This window comes from Mercenaria mercenaria, chromosome 6 (assembly GCF_021730395.1).
Source record: "Mercenaria mercenaria strain notata chromosome 6, MADL_Memer_1, whole genome shotgun sequence".
Classification (NCBI taxonomy): Eukaryota; Metazoa; Mollusca; class Bivalvia; order Venerida; family Veneridae; genus Mercenaria; species Mercenaria mercenaria.
In genome coordinates, this window is record NC_069366.1 from 77,694,183 (window position 1) to 77,717,715 (window position 23,533).

At 34.5% G+C, this 23,533-nt stretch overlaps 1 protein-coding gene and 1 long non-coding RNA gene across 2 annotated transcripts; both read right to left on the bottom strand.

Annotated features, from left to right (window-relative positions):
- Positions 1-801: 801 nt before the first annotated feature.
- Positions 802-5,400, bottom strand: LOC128558089 (uncharacterized). Its single transcript, XM_053546914.1, has 4 exons — positions 5,378-5,400; positions 4,474-4,630; positions 2,728-2,926; positions 802-976 (listed from the first exon to the last, which is right to left on the bottom strand). The coding sequence occupies exons 1-4, from the start codon at positions 5,398-5,400 to the stop codon at positions 972-974; spliced, it is 384 nt and encodes a 127-aa protein (XP_053402889.1). The 3' UTR covers positions 802-971.
- A 384-nt stretch (positions 5,401-5,784) lies between these two features.
- LOC128558148 (uncharacterized) lies at positions 5,785-16,840 on the bottom strand. Its single transcript, XR_008371546.1, has 5 exons — positions 16,725-16,840; positions 16,040-16,153; positions 15,705-15,818; positions 12,021-12,179; positions 5,785-5,850 (listed from the first exon to the last, which is right to left on the bottom strand). It is a non-coding gene; the product is annotated as an uncharacterized LOC128558148 (long non-coding RNA).
- Between the last annotated feature and the right edge of the window lie 6,693 nt (positions 16,841-23,533).

Sequence of the window (23,533 nt, forward strand, 5' to 3'; positions counted from 1 at the left end):
AGGTTATGTTTTTTCCTAATGTAATAACTGATCTTTTCATTTACTTTTATAGAAACTGCAATATTTTACAATAGGCACTTCACGGACTATTTCAGTCTGATTTTTAAATGAAACGTGCAATAATTCTTTAATGTCATATAATTTAAGCCTGTAAATGGTCATATTACAGTTCTACTGGTCTACACGAGAACGAGAACGAAAACATAATGATAGAAAACATATAAAAATGTATTCTCTGTAGTAAATGTTTGCGAATTGGAACTGATCGCATGTAAACCTTGGATTTGTTTAGGATATTTATATATCGGACCAAAGACAGAGGACACGTCAATAATTTCTATAAACCACCCTTAAAGGCTCCAGTTTTAAAACATGCAGTAACGTCTGTTAAATATAAACGCTCGAGATTCGGTATTTTCAGTGAATATGGTATATTTTTTATATTTCATCAGTTTTCTCCCTTCTTCACTGACAAAGTAAATCGTTTTCCTTTATACTGAAAGACTATGACAGCGTTTACATACATAAATAAAACCCAAATTCATGACATCACTTTTTTTTTAACCAAAGAAAAAACTGTTTTCTGAATGGCAAATACGGTTACTCTCTTACGTCGTTTCGTTAAATATGTTGAAAAATGAACAAAGTACTACATTATAATATATGTATTTAACAATATTTTTGTAACTTTTGCTGTACAATATAACTACATTTCCTAGGCGACTTTTCCAACCCTGTAACACATACTACATTGATGGAAATGCATTTCACCTGAGGTATTTCCAAGAATCAAATTCAAAATTTGTATTTTCGATAGAGGCATCTTTATTGAAATTATTTGCCTGTACACTTTTAAAAACAGCAAACTAATTATACAGCATACAATCCTTTAAAGAAATTTATTCAGTCGTCTTGAATTCAATTTGTAGAGTCTATTATCTTGAATGCATGATTTCGTTTGAACATTTTTCTCAATCTGAAACATAAAAATATATACATGTTCAAAGCGGGTTCATACAGAAGGAGAACCGAGTTTGAAAAAAATGATTTGTATCAATATCATGATCATTTTGTTTAGTTGCGTGGGTAGAGCCCATTTGCACTGTACATGTAAGTGAGAAATATATAGTTAACAAGAGTGCCAGAATGTCACAATATACGCCCGTCACAGCAAATTTCTTTACTCTACCACCTGTATTTGCTAATGGAATTTTAATTTTGTTGTTGTTTAGTAATTATTGTAATTATTTTGTTTTTCTAAATCCACATACAAACTCCTTACCAGGTAGAGACACCTTAAAATACACCTAAAATTTCAAAGTAACATCTATGTTGTACCACAGAAAAGTGGTCTTGGTTTTTTCCTACAGTCAATTATAGAAAAGTTACAATATAAGTTATTTATAGTAATAACTAAGGGAAGTTAATCCTAAAAAAAAAATCCAAAGAAAAAATTGTAAGTCCACGCAGAAATCCTTACCAGGTAGAGATTGGTCAAAATACACCTCAAAATTGCATGTAACAAGCATGTTGTACTACAGAAAAAAAGGTCTCGATTTTTCCCTACGACTAGTAATGAAAAAGTTACAATCTAAGCTATTTATAGTAACAACAAAGGGAAGTAATTCTAAAGCAGGGACTTGCGGATGACACTTCGTCTCATGATGGTGTACAATTGTGCCAAGTTACATCAAAATCCCTCCATGCAAGAAGAAGAAATGCTTCGAACAAAGTCATTCTTGTATCTGACCTTTGGCCTCTAAATGTGACCTTGACCTTAGATCTAGGGACCTGGTTCTTGCGCACGACACTCCGTCTCGTGGTGGTGAACATTTGTGCCAAGTTATATCAAAATCCCTCTATGCATGAAGAAGAAATGCTCCGGACAAAGTTTTCATTCTTGTATCCTTTGACCTCTAAGTGTAACCTTGAACTTAGACCTAGGGACCTGGTTCTTGCGCAAGATACTCCATCTCAATATGGTGAACAATTGTACAAAGTTTCATCAAAATCCCTCCATGCATGAAGAAGATATGATCCGGACAAAGTCATTCTTGAATTTGACATTTGACATGTAAGTGTGACCTTGACCTTAGACCTAGGGACCTGGTTCTTGCGCAAGACACTCCGTCTCATAATGGTGAACAACTCTGCCAAGTTTCATCAAAATCCCTCCATGCATGAAGAAGATATGCTCCGGACAAAGTCTGTGGACGCCGCCCGCCCATCCGCCCGCCAGGGCGTTCCCATAATACGTCCCGTTTTTCAAACGGGCGTATAAAAATTTGTAACATAGTTCCCTCCAGCAGGGTAAATGGTATAAAATGTGCATTAAACCTCTAAGCCTTTGCCAACATTTGAAGATTGGTAAAACATTATATTCAATTTAGTGGCTTATATCTTTTTGTAGCCTTACGGACTGTAATTAGTTGTTTCAATATGTGCAGAACTTTCAAAAAACATAAAGTTTTATATACGTTATGAACTTGTGATGTTACAGCAGAGGCTGTGATCTATCTGAAATACTACAAGTACTAGAAAACATTAGTACAAGGAAACACCCTTTCAGTTAATTATTGTACACACTGGTTCAAGCCTTTAGTATTTACACAACATAATTCATCTATACTCTTGTCTATAAATATATCATTTTAATGTACATAGATGAATATCATCAATGTTTATGAGGAAATATTGTTTGAATTTATACAGTACGTGCGATTATACCTTGACAGTGTCCTTTGCTGATTTTTACATCATCTATAGCCATGGAACCATGGAATGAGCGTCGAATATCAGCTTTAAGGATTATGCTGTAGTCATTTGGAACGAAATTTTGTAATACAGTGACAGTCGCCTTGTTCCACTTTTGACACTGGTCTCCAGTGATTTTTAACAATTCTGTTTCCTTACTCAAGCAAGTGTCCTACAAGAATAATCATTAAAGATCATATTGCATGGTTATGCTTACCATCAAATTGAATGTGTTTAGCCCGCCCGCTTAGCTCAATAGGGAGAACGAAGATCTATGGATCGTGACTTCGAGCCCTGAGCGATGAATATGTCCTCCGTGACAATTTGATAAAAGACATTGTGTCTGAAATCATTCGTCCTCCACCTCTGATTCATGTGGGGAAGTTGGCAGTTACTTGCAAAGAACAGGTTTGTGCTGGTACAGAATCCAAGAACTCTGGTTAGGTTAACTGCCCTCCGTTACATAACTGAATGATGTTTTACAAGGTTAAAGTAAAATAAATATGAGAAAACTGCAAGATTTTTTGTTCATACAAATACGAGTTACAGTATATCCTAATATGAGTCCTTCAGCCTGAAGATTCAATTCGTAAAACAATGGCCATTTCATTTGTATTTTCAAATCAAATCAAATTTGTTTTATCAATTTAATTTAATGATACATACAAAAAACGATAGGTACGGGTAGATTTCTCAGAAGCACAGAGCTCCAAAAACACTGTCCCAGAGTCACGCATTTGTAAAGTAGGCCCACAACCAAAAGAAGCCGTAATGGAAAAATAACAGACGGATTGCTTAAAAAATCTAACAAGTACTTATAAATTTATTCCAAATATAGATAAAGGGAGAGGAAGTGGTAAGGGGTAAAAAGGGGGATTGGGTAGGGTGGGGGTTGGCAGGAAGTTGAAGGGGAAATTTGAACAAGAGTGAATACACAAAGGGAGTGCTACGTTCCTTAATCACAGCTTCACTACAACGTAAACCACAACAGCGCAATCATTCATGTACCACAGATAAACACGCAACCACAACCAACTAACCAACATAGAAAAACAAACAAATAAGAAATAAGTTCACAGTAGGGCACCGCTTTAGACTCACAAGCACACAAACGCACCCCTATAAGCAGGATAAAAAATAATCCTGTACCGCATTAGGATTACGGCAGCCAAAATAAAGGGGAGCCATGAAAACTAACTCAAAGTAAAGGGGAAGGGGATGCAAAAAGGAATACAGATGGAAGTGGAAAGGTCAGGGGTGGTTAGGAGGAGTTAGGAGGAAGAGAAAACGTTTACAAAAAAAACAAAACAAGACATTACACAAGAGACAGAAAACCAGGTGAGCATAGGGGCATCGCCTTGGAACGGTCAGTAACCTATATAAAGGAAACTGGGGATTTAAACGCGTTCAGGGCATATCAACCTCGCACTTACCCTATTTTCAACAAGTTAGATAACACAATGAAAATAAAATCCCCGCTGAGAAAGGCTCTAACATTAGCGCAAATTTAAAATAACATATTAATTAAGAAAAACATAAAATTAAGGTAAATCTAAGGTATAATTACACCAATGTACTCAATAATTTGTCTGAAGTCAGAGCACCAAGAGTTCGTTGTTTTCTTTTTTTTACTACAAATATTTTGACTGGATACAATAAATATACTGTGAAATTTGTTGGAGACCAAATATGGTAAATCAAAAAAAGTTTAATACATACCTTCAAGATCAAAGATAGTATTCCACGTCCTTCTCCAGATATCTTTACCAAATCAAGCAACCGTTTAGAACAGCTGGAAGATAATGTGACTTGAGACGAGACATGTATCCATAATATCTCTTTGTGATTGCATCTACTGAATATATCCACTTTTGAACTGAAAAAAGTTTTAAGGAACTTGTTGGTGAAGCAATATTGTCACTTTCGGAAAAACAATCATTCTAATAAATTAAAGAAATATATTCGAAAGCAATAATGCGAGATACATGTGACAAGCCTACGAAGATGAGGAGCAAGTTGTATTTACTGGCGACTAGATATCTGCTAGATTTTTTGTTTGAGATGGAAATAAAGAAAATGTTAAACGTATTTTATCAGTAAATATTTTAACCTGTTCAAGAGTATGACTGTTTCATCTTCCTATCGCTGGACTGTGTTCTGCACGTACTGTTGGCTCCAAGAATACTAGACCGTGTTTGCTGCATCCGCCAAAGTGTAATTTATCGTTCGAATATGCATGCTCTCAATTGCCTTTATTAATATTACATAATATGTTTTTATGTGAGTAAAGAATAAATCATAAGAGCCGCACCATGAGAAAACCAACATAGTGAATTTGCGATCAGCATGGACGCAGACCAGCCTGTACATCCCCGAAGTCTGGTCAGGATCGTTGCTGTTCGCTTTCAAGCATTATTGCATTAGGGAATACGTTAGCGTACAGCATGGATCCTGACCAAAAACTCGTGAATGCGTTTAGACTGGTATGATCCATGCTGGTAATATGTAACATTGTTGGTTTTCCATTGGTGTGTCATTATTGCATTAATTTTGCACGTAATATTTAAAACATAATTTGCACATTGGTTTTATCCAAACTGGAAACAGCAAATATGTATCGTACCTGGGCAAGTCTACTGGAGTCATTAATTTTTTAACGTATATTTCAGTATTTCCTAATATGACATGCTTTGTCAATGTGTTACGTATTTTATGTTGTTGTTTTGTTTTTTTTTCTTTCGAAATAATCAACTATAGCACACATTTTCTACATAAGTGGCACTAGAAACAGTTGATACTAGACGACATAACAAATGGGTATATTACTAGTCGATCTATCGACTAAACTCAAGTTCAACGTTTTTCATTCAAAATAAGTCATCTAGCTGCAATTATTTTAATTCTTAATAACCAACTATATGTTCTAATGCGGTTTACCATAAACTAAGTACATCCTGTTTATAATATCATAAGTAAATAGTCGCAATGGTATATCTCAATGGAAGATTTCTATCACAGAGGTTCTGCGTAGAAGCTTCGCAACGTAGGTTCCAGCATCCCCAATATTTGTATGTGCTTTATGATGTTTAAAGGATCCTAAAAGAACATTCAGTGATCTAATTGTATACAAATGAACATATTTTATCTAGCATTCATGTTGATTAAAGTTAAAAACAATCAAAATTACAATATGACGAAAAGAGATATCTTACCCAGATATTATACCGATTCGTTTTCTTTAAACATTTGTCAACATTTGAAATAGCTAGAACATGATAATTATGAAAAAGTATACAGAGAACTTGTAATTAGAATATGTCATGTTTTGTGTGGTGAAACAAGACTATTATGTGAACGATAAAAAAATTGTGTTGTTTTATACTGTATGTAAAATTGTCAAAGACTGTATCGTTAATACCGGAAGGTTAATATTTCCAGGCACATTTTTCAGTGTTTTGAAAAAATGAAGCTAAAATTTAATATTTTATGTTTTCTCCCTTAGACTAGCGTTGTAAAATGACGTGACGTCCATTCCAAGATGACGGCGTCCATACAAACGTCATTTGGGGGTGGGCACAGTTGGCGACGTCTGCTCTATTAATTGTTATATAGCAGACATGGAAAATTAAAACAACCTTTGTCCAAAACTTGTAGGATTTACTTGCACGAAAAACCCTGAATTAATATTTCAGTACAAATTAAGCAGTTATTTCCGTTTCAGGTCTTCTGCTTTTTTTCCCCTGAAAATGTGTTTGTACTTATTCGCTAGCTTTGACGTAAATCAATACAAGTCAAATCATTGTTTCTGCCACAGATAACAAATGCGCTCAACCAATTCTAATTTAACTGGTTTCCGTTATAGGTTAATGATGCCGTCTCGATATTTTTTAATTTGAGACAACGGCTAATATAACGGACATTTTTGCTCTATTAATAGGCATGGTAGATCTATAGACGAAATAAAAATATGACCTTTTGGAGGCGTATTTTGTTCTTCAGCTTGGGAAAAAGAAGCATGTTGAAGCAGGTCAGTTACTTTCATTTTCGATGGTATGAAACACACGTGTTTTCCCCCGCCAAAATTATGTATACGAAAGATTTACTTCTGGTTCTATTTCAATGGATGGGTATGATGAGGGAAGTACATAGCTACACTGAAAATTCCGCCAAAAACATGTTGACAGTGACAAAACAGTGTTTCAATTAAATGTGATTTATTCCAATTCAAACTTCATATATATTCCGTCGAAAATTTCGTAATTGCAGGAAACTTTACCATATTGTGTATAGCCTATTAAATACATCTACCCAATTTTATTTAAAAAATAAACTCTGACAAGAATAACGGTACTATTCATTGTAACTAATGCAAAATGTAGATCTAAACAGAATATCAGTGAGGTCATATATACATATGCCGAGATACAGTTACATGCCAAATGGATTGTCATTGTATATATCATATGTCAGTTCATGAAGCTGCAAATTCGAAATGCTTTTAACAGCGATTCATTTGTTGTTGTTGTTGTTGTTGTTGTGTGTGTGTATGTGTGTGTGTGTGTGTGTGTGCTATTTTTTTATCGCTTGGTTTTACGTAACACCGACACAAGTTAGATCATGATGACGATTTTCAAACTTTTGTAGGCTGAATATTAATATTCTAGGTGCTCCACCGGTCATTATTTCATCAAGGAAGGGATCCTAAGTTGATCTACAGACCTTCCGAAAGTCAACTGGATAGCTTCCTAACATGAAAGGATTCTGCATACTAAGGGACGTTTCGAACCTACGGCGTATAAGGGAAAGATTGATTCGAAGTAAGCGCCGGAAAATAGCGCGGATGAACTACACTGTACGGTGCGGAAGAATTCGGACATTTCAGGATTCCTGGCGATACTGGCAATATGAGGTGATGTGGGCAAGATTTGGAGGAGGCAAGAGGTGAAAATCAAGTTTGCAGCAGTGATATTGATAAGTTCCACAGAAGAGGTAAAGTTATTTGACAATGTGAACAGAAAAGTGATGTAAATTTACCAGTTCGAATTGCGAGAGGACAGAGCTATTTTGAAGTAGGAAAGAGATGTTGATGGCATCTTTGTGCAAGAAAATTTGACACCATATCGCGAAATGCCTAGTCTTATCCATGCGCAACAATAAAAAGAGACAAACTAGTAACGAAAACATGGTTAGCCATGGTGTAGGAATTAGTTAGTGTGAGTGTTTCTGTCCGTTTATGGTGAAACAATGAGGCACGCTATAATAAAGGATATCGAGACAGCGCAATACAGGAGATTAAGGAATAAATGAATTTATGTATCATAATAATTTTTCATATAAATACAGTTGAGCGAGAAAGGATTACTCGTGAATAGATAAATCTCTAATTTAGCAATGTCAATATCCAGTTCTCTATAGTATAAAACCAAAACATGTCATCTTTGACAGTCGCGTCAGCTAATACGAGATAAACTTTATATAGAACAGTGTTATAAATATTCTTGAACTTTCTATGTGACATTTATCTGTCGATTGTATTTATGTGAATCGGTTTTTTAAACATGTATTAATATGATCAACGAATTAATCTTTGTGATCTTTGACGTCATTTCCGTTTCTAACTAACAGTTCAACATCAGTTACAGTAGAAAAACAAGCAGAGAATATCAAGGGAAAGCCACGTTCTTAAAACGCAGCCTTTCCAAAGGCACACAAGAACAACACTCGCACACACCAACACACAACACACACACACACAACACACAAAAATATAATTACACAGGACACAGTGGGCACGCCTGGAAGGCCAGTGCAAAACCACAGTGGGGAGTTTTTTATACGGTTTATGGTGCACCTAACCTCACTTTTACCCCCACCATGTTCCCAAGGCACAAGACAATGTAAATAAAAGTTATCCCCGTCAGATGTCAAAATTTCGAATTAATAAATCTTTAACGCACCTTCCGTAACCGGTAACGTGACGGTTGTTTGTTTTTGTCGGGGACAGAGTAAAATCCCCTTTTTAATCTTTTATTGAAATTATCAATATTGATATGTGTACAGGAAACAATTTATGTTTTGACTAATATTTAGATCTAGGTCTGGGTTCAAACTTAAAGCAACCTGAACCATCCCTGCCTTTGACGTAAATTTTATCCGCGTAGCCAGACCGGCACAGTCGAAAGTTAATTTAAAAATACCCTCTTTAAATTCGGAACTCAGTAAGCTTCAACAATACTTAATTCATTGGTATTGGGGTAGCTATGCGTAAGAGATCGCACATACCGTACGCTTATGCACTTGATCGCTCGAGATATTCAGTGACGTTATATATTGTATGACATAATCTATTGAAATTCTGCGTTTGAAAATTTATTGTGTCGTGGCGAGTTTGCTGAAGAATGCTGGCTATTCTAAGAAGACTGAAGCAGTTGACGATTTTGTACCATACAGGTTTGTCTTGGATTATACATTTGGAAAATACTGTGATTAACGATATTGTTTCATATGCATAGTTCAGTTATTTACCTTCAATTCTTCAAAATATTTTCTAAATTTCGTTCGTAGACTAAATTGTAGATCTGATGGAAATCAACGCTGTTTTTTTTTGAGAGGAAAATAGATTGGCTCTACACGCTAAGTTAAATAAAAGTGTGAAACTTCCCCGAAGGAATATCACGTAAATTTCCCGAAAATCTCCAAAATAGAGAATGTTTGAAATGGCGACCAGAAATAAACAACAGCGAATTCCTATAGAGAAAATGAAATTCAATCGCACAGGAAAATCAGACGATTGTTGCAACAGTCCTTGAAATTCCCGAGGGTGACATTTTTTAATTGACAAAAACATGTTTTATTTTCTTTGATCCCGTTCCATTTCTTCGTATCAGTTCACAGTTGAAGTCCAAGACTATAGAATTATATCATTACTCTTTGTGCAAAACTAGTATTCTCTAGAAACTTAAGATTTAAATCAACATATATTAATAAGCATATATAATGCATTGCAGAAGTTAATACAAGTAGAAAACCCTATAACACATAGTGGCCTATGGAAGCATAATACCCCAGTCACACATACGGCGCGGATAGCTACGTCTAGCTACGGACAGAAACGTAGTAATCCATATCGATCCGTACCTGAGCCATACCTCAGAGTAGTCATTCGTATTAATCCGTACCAAAACGTGGTCTAAACGTATTCAAAACTTATTCCAAACTTGCAAGTTTCTCCAACTTTTGAACATGCACAAAAGTTTGAGCGAACCGTAGCCATTTGAGCGTGACTTTAGTCCAACTTGGCTGAAACCTATTCATCCATAGTTAAACGTACTTAATCGTAGTTATCCGTGCTGTTGCGTGCCTCGCCGTAGCCGAACGTAGTTGTCCGAGGCTTCTCGTACTTGAGCATAGTTCAACGTAGTTTACCGCAGACGCTGGGCAAGTTGCAAGGCGCAGTAAAACGTAATTCAACGTAGTACCTCGTACCTATCCGTACTTATTCGCGTCCTGTATTGTTTTGTTTGTTTCCTGTTTCTCATCATTTTTCCCGTACTAAGACGTAGGCCTACTGCTCCGTAGTTATACACCCACAGACTAATCCTATCCGCACCGTACCTCAACGCACGGACGTATTCGTATGTGTGACTGTAGCTTAATATAAATATACATGTTATATGAATCATACAGTTTAGTTTTCATTTTAAAAATGGGTACGTATGATTTACAAACAGAAACAATTTTAGGAAGTTTTAAAAGTTAATGATACATTCTAAATATCTGGCTTTTGATAGATTATTGATCTTAAAACACTAAAATGCCCTGTGCACAGCCCCAGGCATGTTGAGTATCTGTTCCCACCAATTTGCGTCGATAATATTCGTACGAGTGGTATTCAAAATTTACCCAAAAACGTCCTCTTATTTCTGGTTCCATTTTGCTAAATTTTGAAAATATGACAGATATATGAACAAATTAAACGCGAATATTTCAATTTCAAATCTCAGAACATGCACAATATTTATTTATCGTCTCTTAGGCAACGTCAATATCTCAAAAGCTATCCAGCGTCATTACGACGCTATCATATTACACATAATTGATAAATACAACTCGGAATTACCATTAGTTCAAGGTTTAGCACTATTAAATGCATTTTCAACACCTTCCTACGAATAAATAAATACTGTTCATATGGTATTCCTGTCGTTTTGTTGAACTGGGATATGAACTGTAATTCTCTAAACAAGGAATTTTAAATATATGAAACGTGTTCTGAACGTTCTTATTCATGTCTGTACAGGCAATATGCTTTGGCGCGCTCTTAAACCCCGTTCTGTTCAATTTAATAAATTTTCTTTTTCTCACGACATTGTCCCGTTTTTAAACTTTTGCAGCATAGCATTTTTTCTGTTTCCTTGATTTTCGACCCAAAAACACAAAATTTTATTCATGTCCCCGTTAACCAGTTTTTAAAACATGACAAAAAATCTCCTGCCAAACTTTAAAGACGTCTCATTTATAATTTTACGTTATTGGCTTAAAAAAACGTTTTCACCCACACTGATATTCACTCAAAAGTAGCTTGAAAAATAGGTGGGGGACAAATAAGTTTAATGCAGTAAAAAGAAAATGAGAAAAAGTTGGGTCGGTGACGCACAGACATTGCCAAAGGGGGCCCAGTTTATTATTATTTATCAAAAAAAAAATTATTTTTGACATATCAAAAAGTTTTCCCTGGTCTACATATATAGCGTTTCTTTCATTTTTGATGTATATGAAGAAATATGAGAAAATTTTTCGGTATTCATTTGAACACCCTCGTGGTTTTGTTTTAAGTTTTAGTAGTGGAGAATTTTGTAATACTTAAAAGTTCCCCAAACAAAAAAGATTCGAAATGAACCGTATATAGTGAATTTTTTTAAAAAAAAAAGGATTATTTTGGGTTTTTTTCCTTTTTTAAAAGAAATCCGAAGATAGGTTTCCAATTATATGAGTTTATGAACGGCAGAGTATATGATTAATCGAATACAGTTTACGTAAACTTTAACTAAGATCCTTATATTTCATATGACATGATTGTTTCAATAGACTAAACATCACTGTGTTCAAAATTACTTTATTTTGCATGGAAATTTCACGTTTTGAATTTTTCGGAGGAAGGGTTGGGGCATTTTCTTACGTAAATCCATAGTACTCATTTAGTAATTAATTACTTTTTACTACTTAAACAAACTTGATGAGGTTAAAAAAGAATATATAATACAAACGACTATGTGAGCTGAAGGATCCACCACAGTATCTTCTCTTTGACCATTTGAAATAGGTATCATAGTACCCTCTATGAGAAACACTACAGTTTAAGTTCAACTGGTTCCCAGCCGGTAACGTGATGAACACCTCCTTAGGCCCATAGAGTGTCAGTTGTACTGTAAGGTTAATGTAAAATTATGATTATTTACCTTTATAATATTTTACATGTAAATGTCACGCATATATAAGTATCAATTTTGTAACAAGAGGGTATTATATTGCTCAACAGTAAACAGCTATTACAAGAAACATGAAATCTGGCCCGCAGCGGGATTATCCCCAATGTTTTCCATAGAACCATCTAAGGAAACTAGACTTTTCCTGGCAGCCAATGTTTTGACAAATCAAGACGGCTTTTAACAATGCTTGCAGAGGGTCATCCAAACAATATTGCTGTGCAATTGTGTCAACATCTTGTCAGGGATTTAAGAGAAGGCGTTTGAACAGTTTTGAAGTATTAGCTCTTCGACGAATTACAATAATTTGAACAGTCTTCGTAATTGTTAACCGAAGGTACATTATTGAAAAAAAATATTTTAGAAGTGGGACAGGACCATCCAAGAAACATCCATACCTCATTTCATCAAATAACAAAATTGTTTTTGTTTTTTTTCGGGCTCCCACTTTGGATGATACAAATTATTTTTGTAAGGTATGAACATTTACAAAACAATAACCATAAAAGAAGACATTGGTTTCAACAGTATTTATTTCGATTACAATGAGTATATACATGCATACATACAGATTGATACATACAGTCAACATCGTACCACCTATATTAAGCGATTTTTGTATTAAACGACCAGTCAAATCCCTCCCGAAAGTTTTCAGTATTTAAATGTATTGCATTAAACGACCTTTTTTATTAAACGACTACCGACCACATTAATGTAGTCACGACAGGTAAAATATTCGACAAAAGTATCTATTAAGCGACCGGGTACCAAAATTCTACCAGGCATTTCTTCATCTGTGTTATTAGCGAGTACGTTTTGCACGTGACTAAATGCAATTAACCTTTGTATCAGTCAAACTGGCAAACAATCTAGCCATAATTTTCACGGTTTGTGGGCTTGGAAAAGTGTTCACGATGTTAAAACAGATTTTGAAACCATACATGTAGGTTCATAATAAATACAGTTACATTAACAGTTAAAAATAATTTTCCTTTTTATCTGACTGAAATTCATTAAGAGTCCATTCCAATAAGAGACCACTTCTTACCAGTCCCTTGGATGGTCTCTTAATAAGATGGTGACTGTATAAGCAAATTATACATAGGATTCGAAAACAAGTCTTCGAAGAAGACTTATATGAATTCGTTTCCTTTAAAGAAAGACATTAAACAACCAATTCCTACAAACATATGAATAATAAATATAGATATATATTTAACACGACAGTTAATTCACATGTTAAATAGAACTTATTGGAAAACGAAATGACAAGTAAAATTTGACAAAGTTTCATTTGTCAGGCTTACAAATATTTTGTTATACACAACTTTGTGAAAATTTATACGTCTATATATGTATCTGACATGGACTCAACATCTGATATCAATAACTGTAGTTTTTCATTATCAATATCGTGCCATTTTAGTTGTTCTTTCAGTTTTCTAACTAGATGTTTATAAAAGGTTCTTAATGACTAATAGCTGTTATTGAATTTACAATTATTTCGCAATTTCGCAATTTCCCATTTTGTTTCATATATAATCGTATTGATTAATTTGTTCACTTGCCTGGCATCATTATATCCGAAACAAACAGCAAATTTAAAAGCAGAATCAGAGACGTTGACATATATAAAAGTTCGTTCAAGTTCTTATATAAAAGAGTCCAAATATTTTTGGCAAAATAAAAGTCCAACATCAGGTGCACTTAAGTTTCTCTGTGTTCTTTGAATATATTCAAATTCCGTTTGATGAGTTTATGCTCTGTAAAAACTTCCATTTTGCTAATGTTGAAGAAAAAGAAACTGCAATTTGACCCCATACCATTTTCCTTGGTATATTGCGCGCAAACAACAAAATTATTTTTAGAGGATATATCTTTCAAAGAAATGTTCGATGCCGACGGTACTACTGCGTGTGGTCATGATAGCCCATATTGAACACTTTGTCCTTTTTTGGGTTAAAAAAAGAGTATCAGAATTTCGTCTGTATAAGATAATAAGAAAATCGACCTAGTTCTTAATTGATCGTCTTTTAACAAGAAACATGCTTTAAGAATATAAACATGCAATGTTACTTTCTATAAATACAAGTTCTACTAGGGATCACACTAGCCATGTAAAATAATTTCCAAAATTGTTTTTTCTGACCAAACAATAATGCAGCACTTCTGTTTTCCAAAAATACAGTTAAAGCGGAAATACTTATTTAAAGGCCACTTATGAAGGTTTGCATGGTAAATTCAGCCCAGTGGTGCGGACAAAGAAGTCATTTGAAACAAATGAAAATTGTTTAAGGAAAATGTTCTTTGCTTTTTTTAAAAGAAGTTAATCCTACCAGAAAAAGTCTATAGCCAAATTTGGTTGTGTCATTCAGTAAATACTAAGATGAAGTGTTTGAACATAAAAGTTGAGTCAAGAATTAAAAATTGACGGAAGATTGCCGCAGAACTATCCAACATCTGACTGCATGTGAGCAAGAAAGAGCCTTTCTCCGTTTAAATGTGTATTGTCTGCAGCTTTGAATAATAGAATGTAATGTTGTAATTTTGAAAATTCTGTTCAGCTTCATTTAAAATGATACATGCTTTAGGTTTTAACAACATTTACCATAATTAGCATTTTTTCTTGATTTTTCTTAAGAAATAGAAAATACTATAATTGAAATTATACACCAGTCTAAAACTCGAGATTTTATTTTGACTTTATTTGTGAATGTACTGTTATAAAACCTGAAGTTATCATAATAGCAACATTTCCGTGAAATAAAATGCAATGTTTCTAAAGTTTCTTTGTCGACTTATTTTTTGATTCATTTTTAAATGGAAAAACATATTTTGGTCACACAATTGACACTATTAACGATATTTCAAAAATTCAAAATAGTCATACTACCATCCGGAAGATCATTATAATTATGTATAAATGACATTGCTATCCTTAAGTTACAACTTGAATAAAGGCAGCTTTATGGAAATCTATGTAACGATTTACCTGGATGAAACAGAAACATTTTTTCATTGTCTTTTGCATTATTTCTGTATGAGGTCTTTTTTACATAAACGGGTAATCCATGGCTTCCCTAAAGATATATTATAATCACGTCTTTTAACATTGTTTCCCCCAGCCAACACAAGGAAAGAAAGTGCACGTTTTGATATGCTAGTCGTTTCATTTGATGACCATACGTAAAGTCGACAAAACATATGACAGATTTTTTTCTAACAAGTATGTGGTAAGAACTGGTAACTGAAACACGACATTATTTTTTTTTATAATATGTTATATATCAATTGGAAGGTGCTCACATAATCTGGCATGTGTGGATCATAAATAAACGTAAAAATGTATCGTTTCTATAACAGTTAAAAAGACTTTTATTTTTTCTACCACTATTTTACCTCGATTAGTTTTAGTTTGGTCAAATTAAATCGTTCATTTGAAAATCAAACTGAAAGACTTACTGGTAGTTTCACAGAGTTTTCCAGTATATCCTGAAGGACACTCGCAGATGAATTGCGACAAATGAGCAAAGCACGTGCCTCTAACACAAGGGTTGTCTTTACACGGATTAGTCACTGCAAAACAAGATTCTGATATAAAGTTGCCTAAAATTTATCCAAAAATGAAATATCTGGAAATTTCATTAATTTTCCTAACATGTTGTCAGTATCATAACGATTTAGACGTCGATTAAAAAAGCTTATAAGATGTTAATCTGTGGTAAAAAATAATTTAAACAGCGTTTAAATGTATTATGAATATGGTATGATCTGTACTTTTAGGAATAAAAACCTACCCTTTTGACAAGTGTCACCACCATATCCCCTCGGACACTGACAGACATATCGGTTTATTCCGTCTTTACATACGCCACCATTGAGACAAGGGCTTGATGAACATTCATCGATGTCTGAAATACCGGAATTATGTTTTGAATAAGAAACAGATTTAAATCGTATTTGTTCAAGACACTAGTTTTAATCACTGCTATTTTACTAATATTAGATACGGGTTATGCAGAAGAGATAAAGAATGCCTTTCGAAAATCATTTAAACAAACAATTTGTTATAATAACTAATGTAAACAAACAAATATCTCATGAATAGTAGGAACTTTTTCATTGTACCTTTGTTTTGATATATTACGGTATATAGCTGTTAAGGTATAATAATCATTTCTTCTTAAGAATTGTTAAAGTCATTTTGTATAATATTAAATAATTATGTCAAATGCACATGCCAAAAGAACTGTTAAAAAGATCACAGTTACAAACTTAATACTAAAATGTCACCCAGCTGGTATATAGAACGCCTGTGGTTCGACCATGTCCGAAATAATGCTTGAATAGGAATCTTGACTATTCTTACATTTAAAGCTGAAAACTCGCCTTATGACCTATATGTCGGTGTAGTTTTAAACCCTCAGATTATATCGTAGGTGTCTAAAATGATTGAAAGTTTCTTAATAATTAACATATAACCTGTCTGACAATAATCTCCGGTAAATCCTGATGTGCAATTGCAGGAGAAGTCTGCGATTTCATCAATACAATTTCCCCCGTTCGAACATGGCTGTGAGAAACATTCGTTATTATCTGAAATATAAAAAAGTTCGATAGTTGATGTTTGCATATGGCAACCATATTGTCAATTACTTATAAAGTGATTGAATCGGTATATTTGATACTGATTTAAATGGTAAGTGTAAAATGTAATAATTAAACAGCAAACTAAGTATAGAATAGTAAAAACTTAAACGCGTAAAAGAAGAAAAAATAAACGAATGAACGATAAAGTGTGAAGGATATAGCTGATTCATTAAACAATCAACATGTTTAGATAATGTTTGAGGGAATATGACGTGTATGTAAAATGTTGTATTTTATGCAACATTACATCTTATCTAGCTATTACTAGAATCGTTTTGTTTCTCTTAATATGTATTTTTGAACGGCATTAAAAATTGTTATATTGGAATTGAAAGATAATAACAAAAAAACCGTTTAAGATAACATTGATAGAAGGGTTACAATGTTGGGAAATCGTAGTAAGTAGTTCAGGGCGGAGATCTGTGTATTTTGGACATATAAAGAAATAGTGGTAAGAATTTTCTTTTTCTCCACAGTCACACAAAGGAGAGTCAATAATATATTTCTCAAATAAATCCGACGAAAGAGAGCTGCGGTGAGTGCGTAATCTTGTGCGAAGGATCTGCAGTTTGCGGTCACCAGAAAAGAAGAAGCTGGGGACATTTGGTAGTTCATTATTTAGCATTCGCTTGAATGAAACAACCGTTTGAGCATTTTGTGTCTGAAGTGGGAGCGCATTTAAATCTCTGATAACAGAAGGCAAAAAATGATTTGAAATAAAAGTCAGTATGAGTGAGGATGTTTTGCGTGTCGTTTGCATTCCTAAGTGCATAGCGATGCTCACTGTCAACTGACAAAAGGAGAGATCTGAAAGATACTGTGTGGTAAGATTGTTTTTCATTTTAAAGAAGAGAATGAGTTTGTGTTTGAATTGCCTTTTCTCCAAGGATTCTATGCCAACCTCTGTCATGAGTTTATCAATGGATACAAGTTTTGTTATTCCAGTAATTATTCTTGCCGCTTCTTGAAGAATTTGCTCAAGCTCTCGTTTTTCATTTTGTGTGCATTTATCAAATAATAAATCTCCATACTCTAGAATTGGTCTCATAAAAGATATATAGATAACTTCAAGTGTTTTTCTATCAAGCTGAAGTTTATATTTTTTCAAAGTATTAATTCTTTTCCAAGCTTACTTTTTATGTATTCTGTGTGTGTGTACCACCGCAGATCATACGAGAGATTGATACCCGAGTGTTTATGATTACGGACTTCATGCCTTGCATTCTGATCGGATGATGATTGGCATTTATCTGGGTTTTACGTGATATCATTAGGATTCTGTTTTACAAGAACTGGATTTTACCACTCATTTTTCTGCCCATTAAGTTATTTTCTGTAGGTCCAACTTAACAACAGTTGAAGCAGTGATAGGGTCTTCTACTACAACGATAAGTTAGTGTCATCAACGAAGAGCCTAATTTTCACTTGGATATCTAGTACTATATCGTTGGTATAAATAAGAAAGAGTAAAGGCTCGAGAATTGACTCTTGTGGAACATCAGCTGTAATGAACTTTTCAGACGATTTGCAACTAGGAAGAACAATTATTTGTTTTCTATTATTAAAGTAAGAAGTTGGACTGGGACGATTACTCGGTTAATCGGATCCGATTCGATTACTAGGTGAAACCGATTTCAATTTTGAAAAACCGGTAATCGCTCTCAAATTAAATAAACATCACGAGTCGTACTTTATCTTTTTACTTTATACATTTCTTTGACCAGCACATAGATCCAAGGTATATTTCCGCTAAAACACATCTACTAAACACAATCAATAGTCTCGGATTTGCATGTCATGATATATTTAAAATAAAATACACCAAAATACTTATTAATTGTCACACTGCTTGCAAACGATAAAGTCGGTAAGTTTCTAATGAAGTCAGCTGCTGGAAGTACGGAGATACGGTCGTCAGGAAAGAAAACCAACATTTTCAATATGGCGGCCGATTAACCGGTTCGATTCGATTTCAAACCAAAGATTAACCGGTTTCAAAATTTTGTAATCGTCCCAGCCCTAGTAAGAAGAGAACCAAGAAGAAACACATCTAGAAATACCTACAGAATTCAGTTTGAAAATAAGTCCTTTTTGTCAGACACGAAATAAGTCCTTTTTGTCAGACACGATCGAAGGCCTTACTATTGTCACAAAATACAGCTCTGCAAATAAGTTATAGATGTATATTAGATGATTGACAGTAGAGTCACCAGGAACAAAACCGGATTGCAAAGGAGTAAGAATATCATGTTCTTGAAGGAAGTTGAAAGTCTGTTTGAATACAATTCTTTCCAACACTTTATTTACAGTACTGATAAGGGATACAGGACGATAGTTACTAACTAATGAAGAGTAGCCAGATTTTAAAAGAGGAAAACCATTTGATACCGTCCGTGTGTCAGGAACCTGAGAGGTCTGAATTGAATAGTTGAAGAGCGAACAGAGAGGACTGCTCAGTTCATGTGAAAGTTCACGAAATATACGATTTTTAATGCCGTCACGACCAGCTGCTTTTCCTAAAGGAAGTGACTTTAGTACCAATTCCAACTCGCCAGGAGTAATAGTGATGTCAGAGTTTGGTCAAAAATATCAGGCAAGTCAGGCAGAATGGAAGCTCGTCTTTCATCAGTTCGAGTGTAAGTAACGAAAAAGTCATTTAAGAGATTTGCTTTATCAGTGTCATTGAATATGATATTATCGCCAGAAGAAAGTTGGGGTATTGAGAATGATGTATGAGGTTTAATGAAGGATTTAAGACAAGTCTACCGACTCTTAATATTCCGATTTTCTTGTTTTAACTTTTCGGCTAGGTTGTGTCAATGTGCTGTTTTTGTTTTTTTTTTCTTTTACCTCGTGGATTTTAGAGTTGATTTGGTCTCTCAAATTACGAAATCTTTCTAAGTGAGTTGGCCAATCGGTGTGCTTTGCTTAAAGACGTTTTCTTTTTCTAAAAAGTAATCGCAAGTCATTTTCATACCAAGGCGGTTCATTTTCTCGTATTAGAACTTTTCTCTTTGGAATACATTGTTTTGCTATAATTATAATTTCACTCGATTATTTATTAGCATAAACATTAATATAATCATTTTTTGAGATTCCAAGTCAAGGTCAGAGTTTAATTGTCTGAGAAGAACACAATTCCCCTTTTCAACAAGAGCTGTCACTAATGGTGACTAATGCCCCCGCAGTACCTTGACCATTGACCTGGTAACCTTGACCTTTGACCTGGTTACCCCAAAGTCAATAGGGGTCGTGTAGTCAATAAGTACTATCAACATGTGAAATTTGAAGGTCCTGGGTGCAGTGGTTCGCGAGTAAAGTGCCTTCATGCAAAAAGTTAACATTGGCCCCTGTGACTTTGACATTTGACCTGATGACCCCAAAGTCAGTAGGGGTCGTGTAGCCAATAAGTACTATCAGCATGTGAAGTTTGAAGGTCCTGGATGCAGTGGTCCGCGAGTAAAGTGCCTTCATGCAAAAAATTAACATTGGCCCCTGTGACCTTGACCTTTAACCTGGTGATACCAAAGTCAGTAGCAGTCGTGTAGCCAATAAGTACTATCAGCATGTGAAGTTTGAAGGTCCTGAGTGCAGTGGTCCGCGAGTAAAGTGCCTTCATGCAAAAGGTTAACATAGGCCCCTGTGACCTTGACCTTTGACCTGGTGACCCCAAAGTCAGTAGGAGTCGTGTACTCAATAAGTACTATCAGCAAATGAAGTTTAAAGGTCCCGGGTGCAGTGGTTCGCGAGTAAAATGCGTTCATGCAAAAGGTTAACATTGGCCCTGTGACCTTGACCTTTGACCTGGTGACCCCAAAGTAAGTAGGAGGCGTGTACTCTGTAAGTACTATCAGCATGTGAAGTTTGAAGGTCCTGTGTGCAGTGGTTCGCGTGTAAAGTGCCTTCATGCAAAAAGTTTGCGTTGTGATAAACGAACGAACAAAATAACTAACGATAAACTAACGAACGGACGGACAGTTCTAAACTAATATGCCTCCCTTCGGCGGCATAAAAATCCAGACGATAAAAACATATCCGCATTGGCTTTTTTAAGTTGGGAAAACAAGAGATAATTGTAACGGACACCATGAGAAAGAAAAGCATCGCCGTCACCACTAGAATGCATAAGGTGTTTGCTTGAGGTAAAAATACAAATACCCACAGTCACATTGAACTATCCCTACCTTACAAATACCCACAGTCACATTGAAGTGTTCTTACCTTACAAATATAGACAGTCATATTGAAATGTTCTCACCTTACAGACACATTGAACGATTCATATCTTAGAAAAACAGACAGTTACATTGAGCGATTCCTACCTTAGAAATACAGACAGTCACATTGAACGATTCATATCTTAACGATACAAACAGACACATTGAACGATTCATATCTTGGAAATACAGACAGTCATATCGAACGAATTGAATTCAATTTTAGAAATACAGAATGTCACATTTTAGGTATTTCTACATTGAACAATTCTATTTATACTACAAATTCTGTATTACTAGACAGATCCGTGCAATAGACTATGAACAAGTCAAATATTTTCCGCCGACAGAAAATTTATAAACAGACCAGTCGTAATGAATGTCCATTTTATTGTGTGCAATATTTTGTTAGCTAATAATCTCAAAGAAATGGGGTCATCTATAGGTCATGGCTATCTAAATATATTAGATTATATCATGAAAAACCTAATATCTATATATTTACGCAAAAAAACTTTACAAGATCGAAAACCTGTTACCTGACTTGCTCAATGTCCCACAAGCGAAAAACATTTAGCATATCAATATACCCGCCACCAGAAAGCGGCGGGTAACAATTCTTACCTTACACAAATCGGCAGTCACATTGAACAATTCCTACCTTACAAATACCGGCAGTCACATTGAACAATTCCTACCTTACAAATACCGGCAGTCACATTGAACAATTCCTACCTTACAATTACCGACAGTCACACTGCAAAATTCCTACCTTACAAATACCGGCAGTCACATTGAACAATTCCTACCTTACAATAACTGACAGTCACATTGAACAATTCTTACCTTACAATTACTGACAGTCACACTGCAAAATTCCTACCTTACAAATAGCGACAGTCACATTGAACAATTCCTACCTTACAAATACCAGCAGTCACATTGAACAATTACTACCTTACAAATACCGGCAGTCACATTGAACAATTCCTACCTTACAAATACCGACAGTGACATTGAACAATTTCTACATATCAAATACCGGCAGTGACATTGCCCAGGTTCTACCTTACAAATACCGACAATCCCTTTGAACAATTCCTGTCTTACAAATACCGACGGTGACATTGACCAATTCCTATCTTACAAATGCCGACGGTCACATTGAACAATTCCTAAAGTAGTATAGTAATTGTTTGTGCGGAAACAGTTTAACCTAATTTAACATTCAGTCCCCGGTCCAAACCAACCAAATGCCGGACAATTAAAAACCTACAGGCTTCAAACCGACTAAAAAGTTTTAAACACATATAATATAATGAGTTTACAAATAAAATATTTTGTTTTAAAAGAAAGAAAATTACTGATAATATAAATCCTCACTATGTTACAGCAAAAAACGGGAAAGAATGATAATGGCTACCTGTTCGTCTTGTGGAAAAATGAAATCAAAGTGTGTTAAAAAGTACTATCACAGCAGGCAATTTAGATTATTCAAAAAGAAATGTTACCTTTATTACCTACGAAAAGGTGTAACACTCCCAGGATATAATTATTGTGGACCAGGAAATCCTTTAGATAATGGCCCTCCTGTCAATGAATGGATGCAGTATGTAGGGATCATGACTTTTGCAAATAAGCGGTGTAAAAAAGGGTACATGCGACAAAAAAATGCTTTCCAACTTAAATAAAACTAATCAAAAACATTTGGAGAAAAGATTGCAAACATTTAGTTGTAAAAACCTGTAATTAAAACGAAATACCAACTTGGGTTGGGACAAAAAGTCAAAAAACGGGAAAAGGGGTAGAGTATACCCCCGAAATACATGGAGCGATGAATTAGCAGAAGAATTACACAAACCAATTAAAACAAAATTTGGAAACGAAGAGTGTTTGTTAATGATATTGATGATACTTGGTCAGTGATTTAGTTGACAGCAAGCTTTTTCAAATACAAAAAAAGAGTAAAGTACTTGTTACCGTTATTGATATATTCAGTAAATATGCTTGGGTTTATTCCATTAAAGAATAAAAACTGGAGAATCTTTTTACTGAAGCTTTTAATAAAATAGTTTCAGAAGAAAAGAATTCAGGGACGAACGTCCCCCGAAGACTGCAAGGATTCCAACAAATTTATGGGTAGTTAAAGGGAAAAGAATTTTATAATAAAAAGTTTGAATCATTTGAATAAAATAAAATTAACATGTACCATACATTTAATGAGGAAAGGCTGTAGTTATTGAAAGATTATAAAATTTTTAAAAGGAATAATGTGGAAATATTTACAGCAAATAATACTTATACTTATTTAGATAATTTGCAGGAAATGGTTGAAAAATATAACAAAACAAAAACACTCTAGTATAAAAATGACACCAACCGAAGCTAGTAAAACTTAAATAAAGGTACTGTTTACTTTAATTT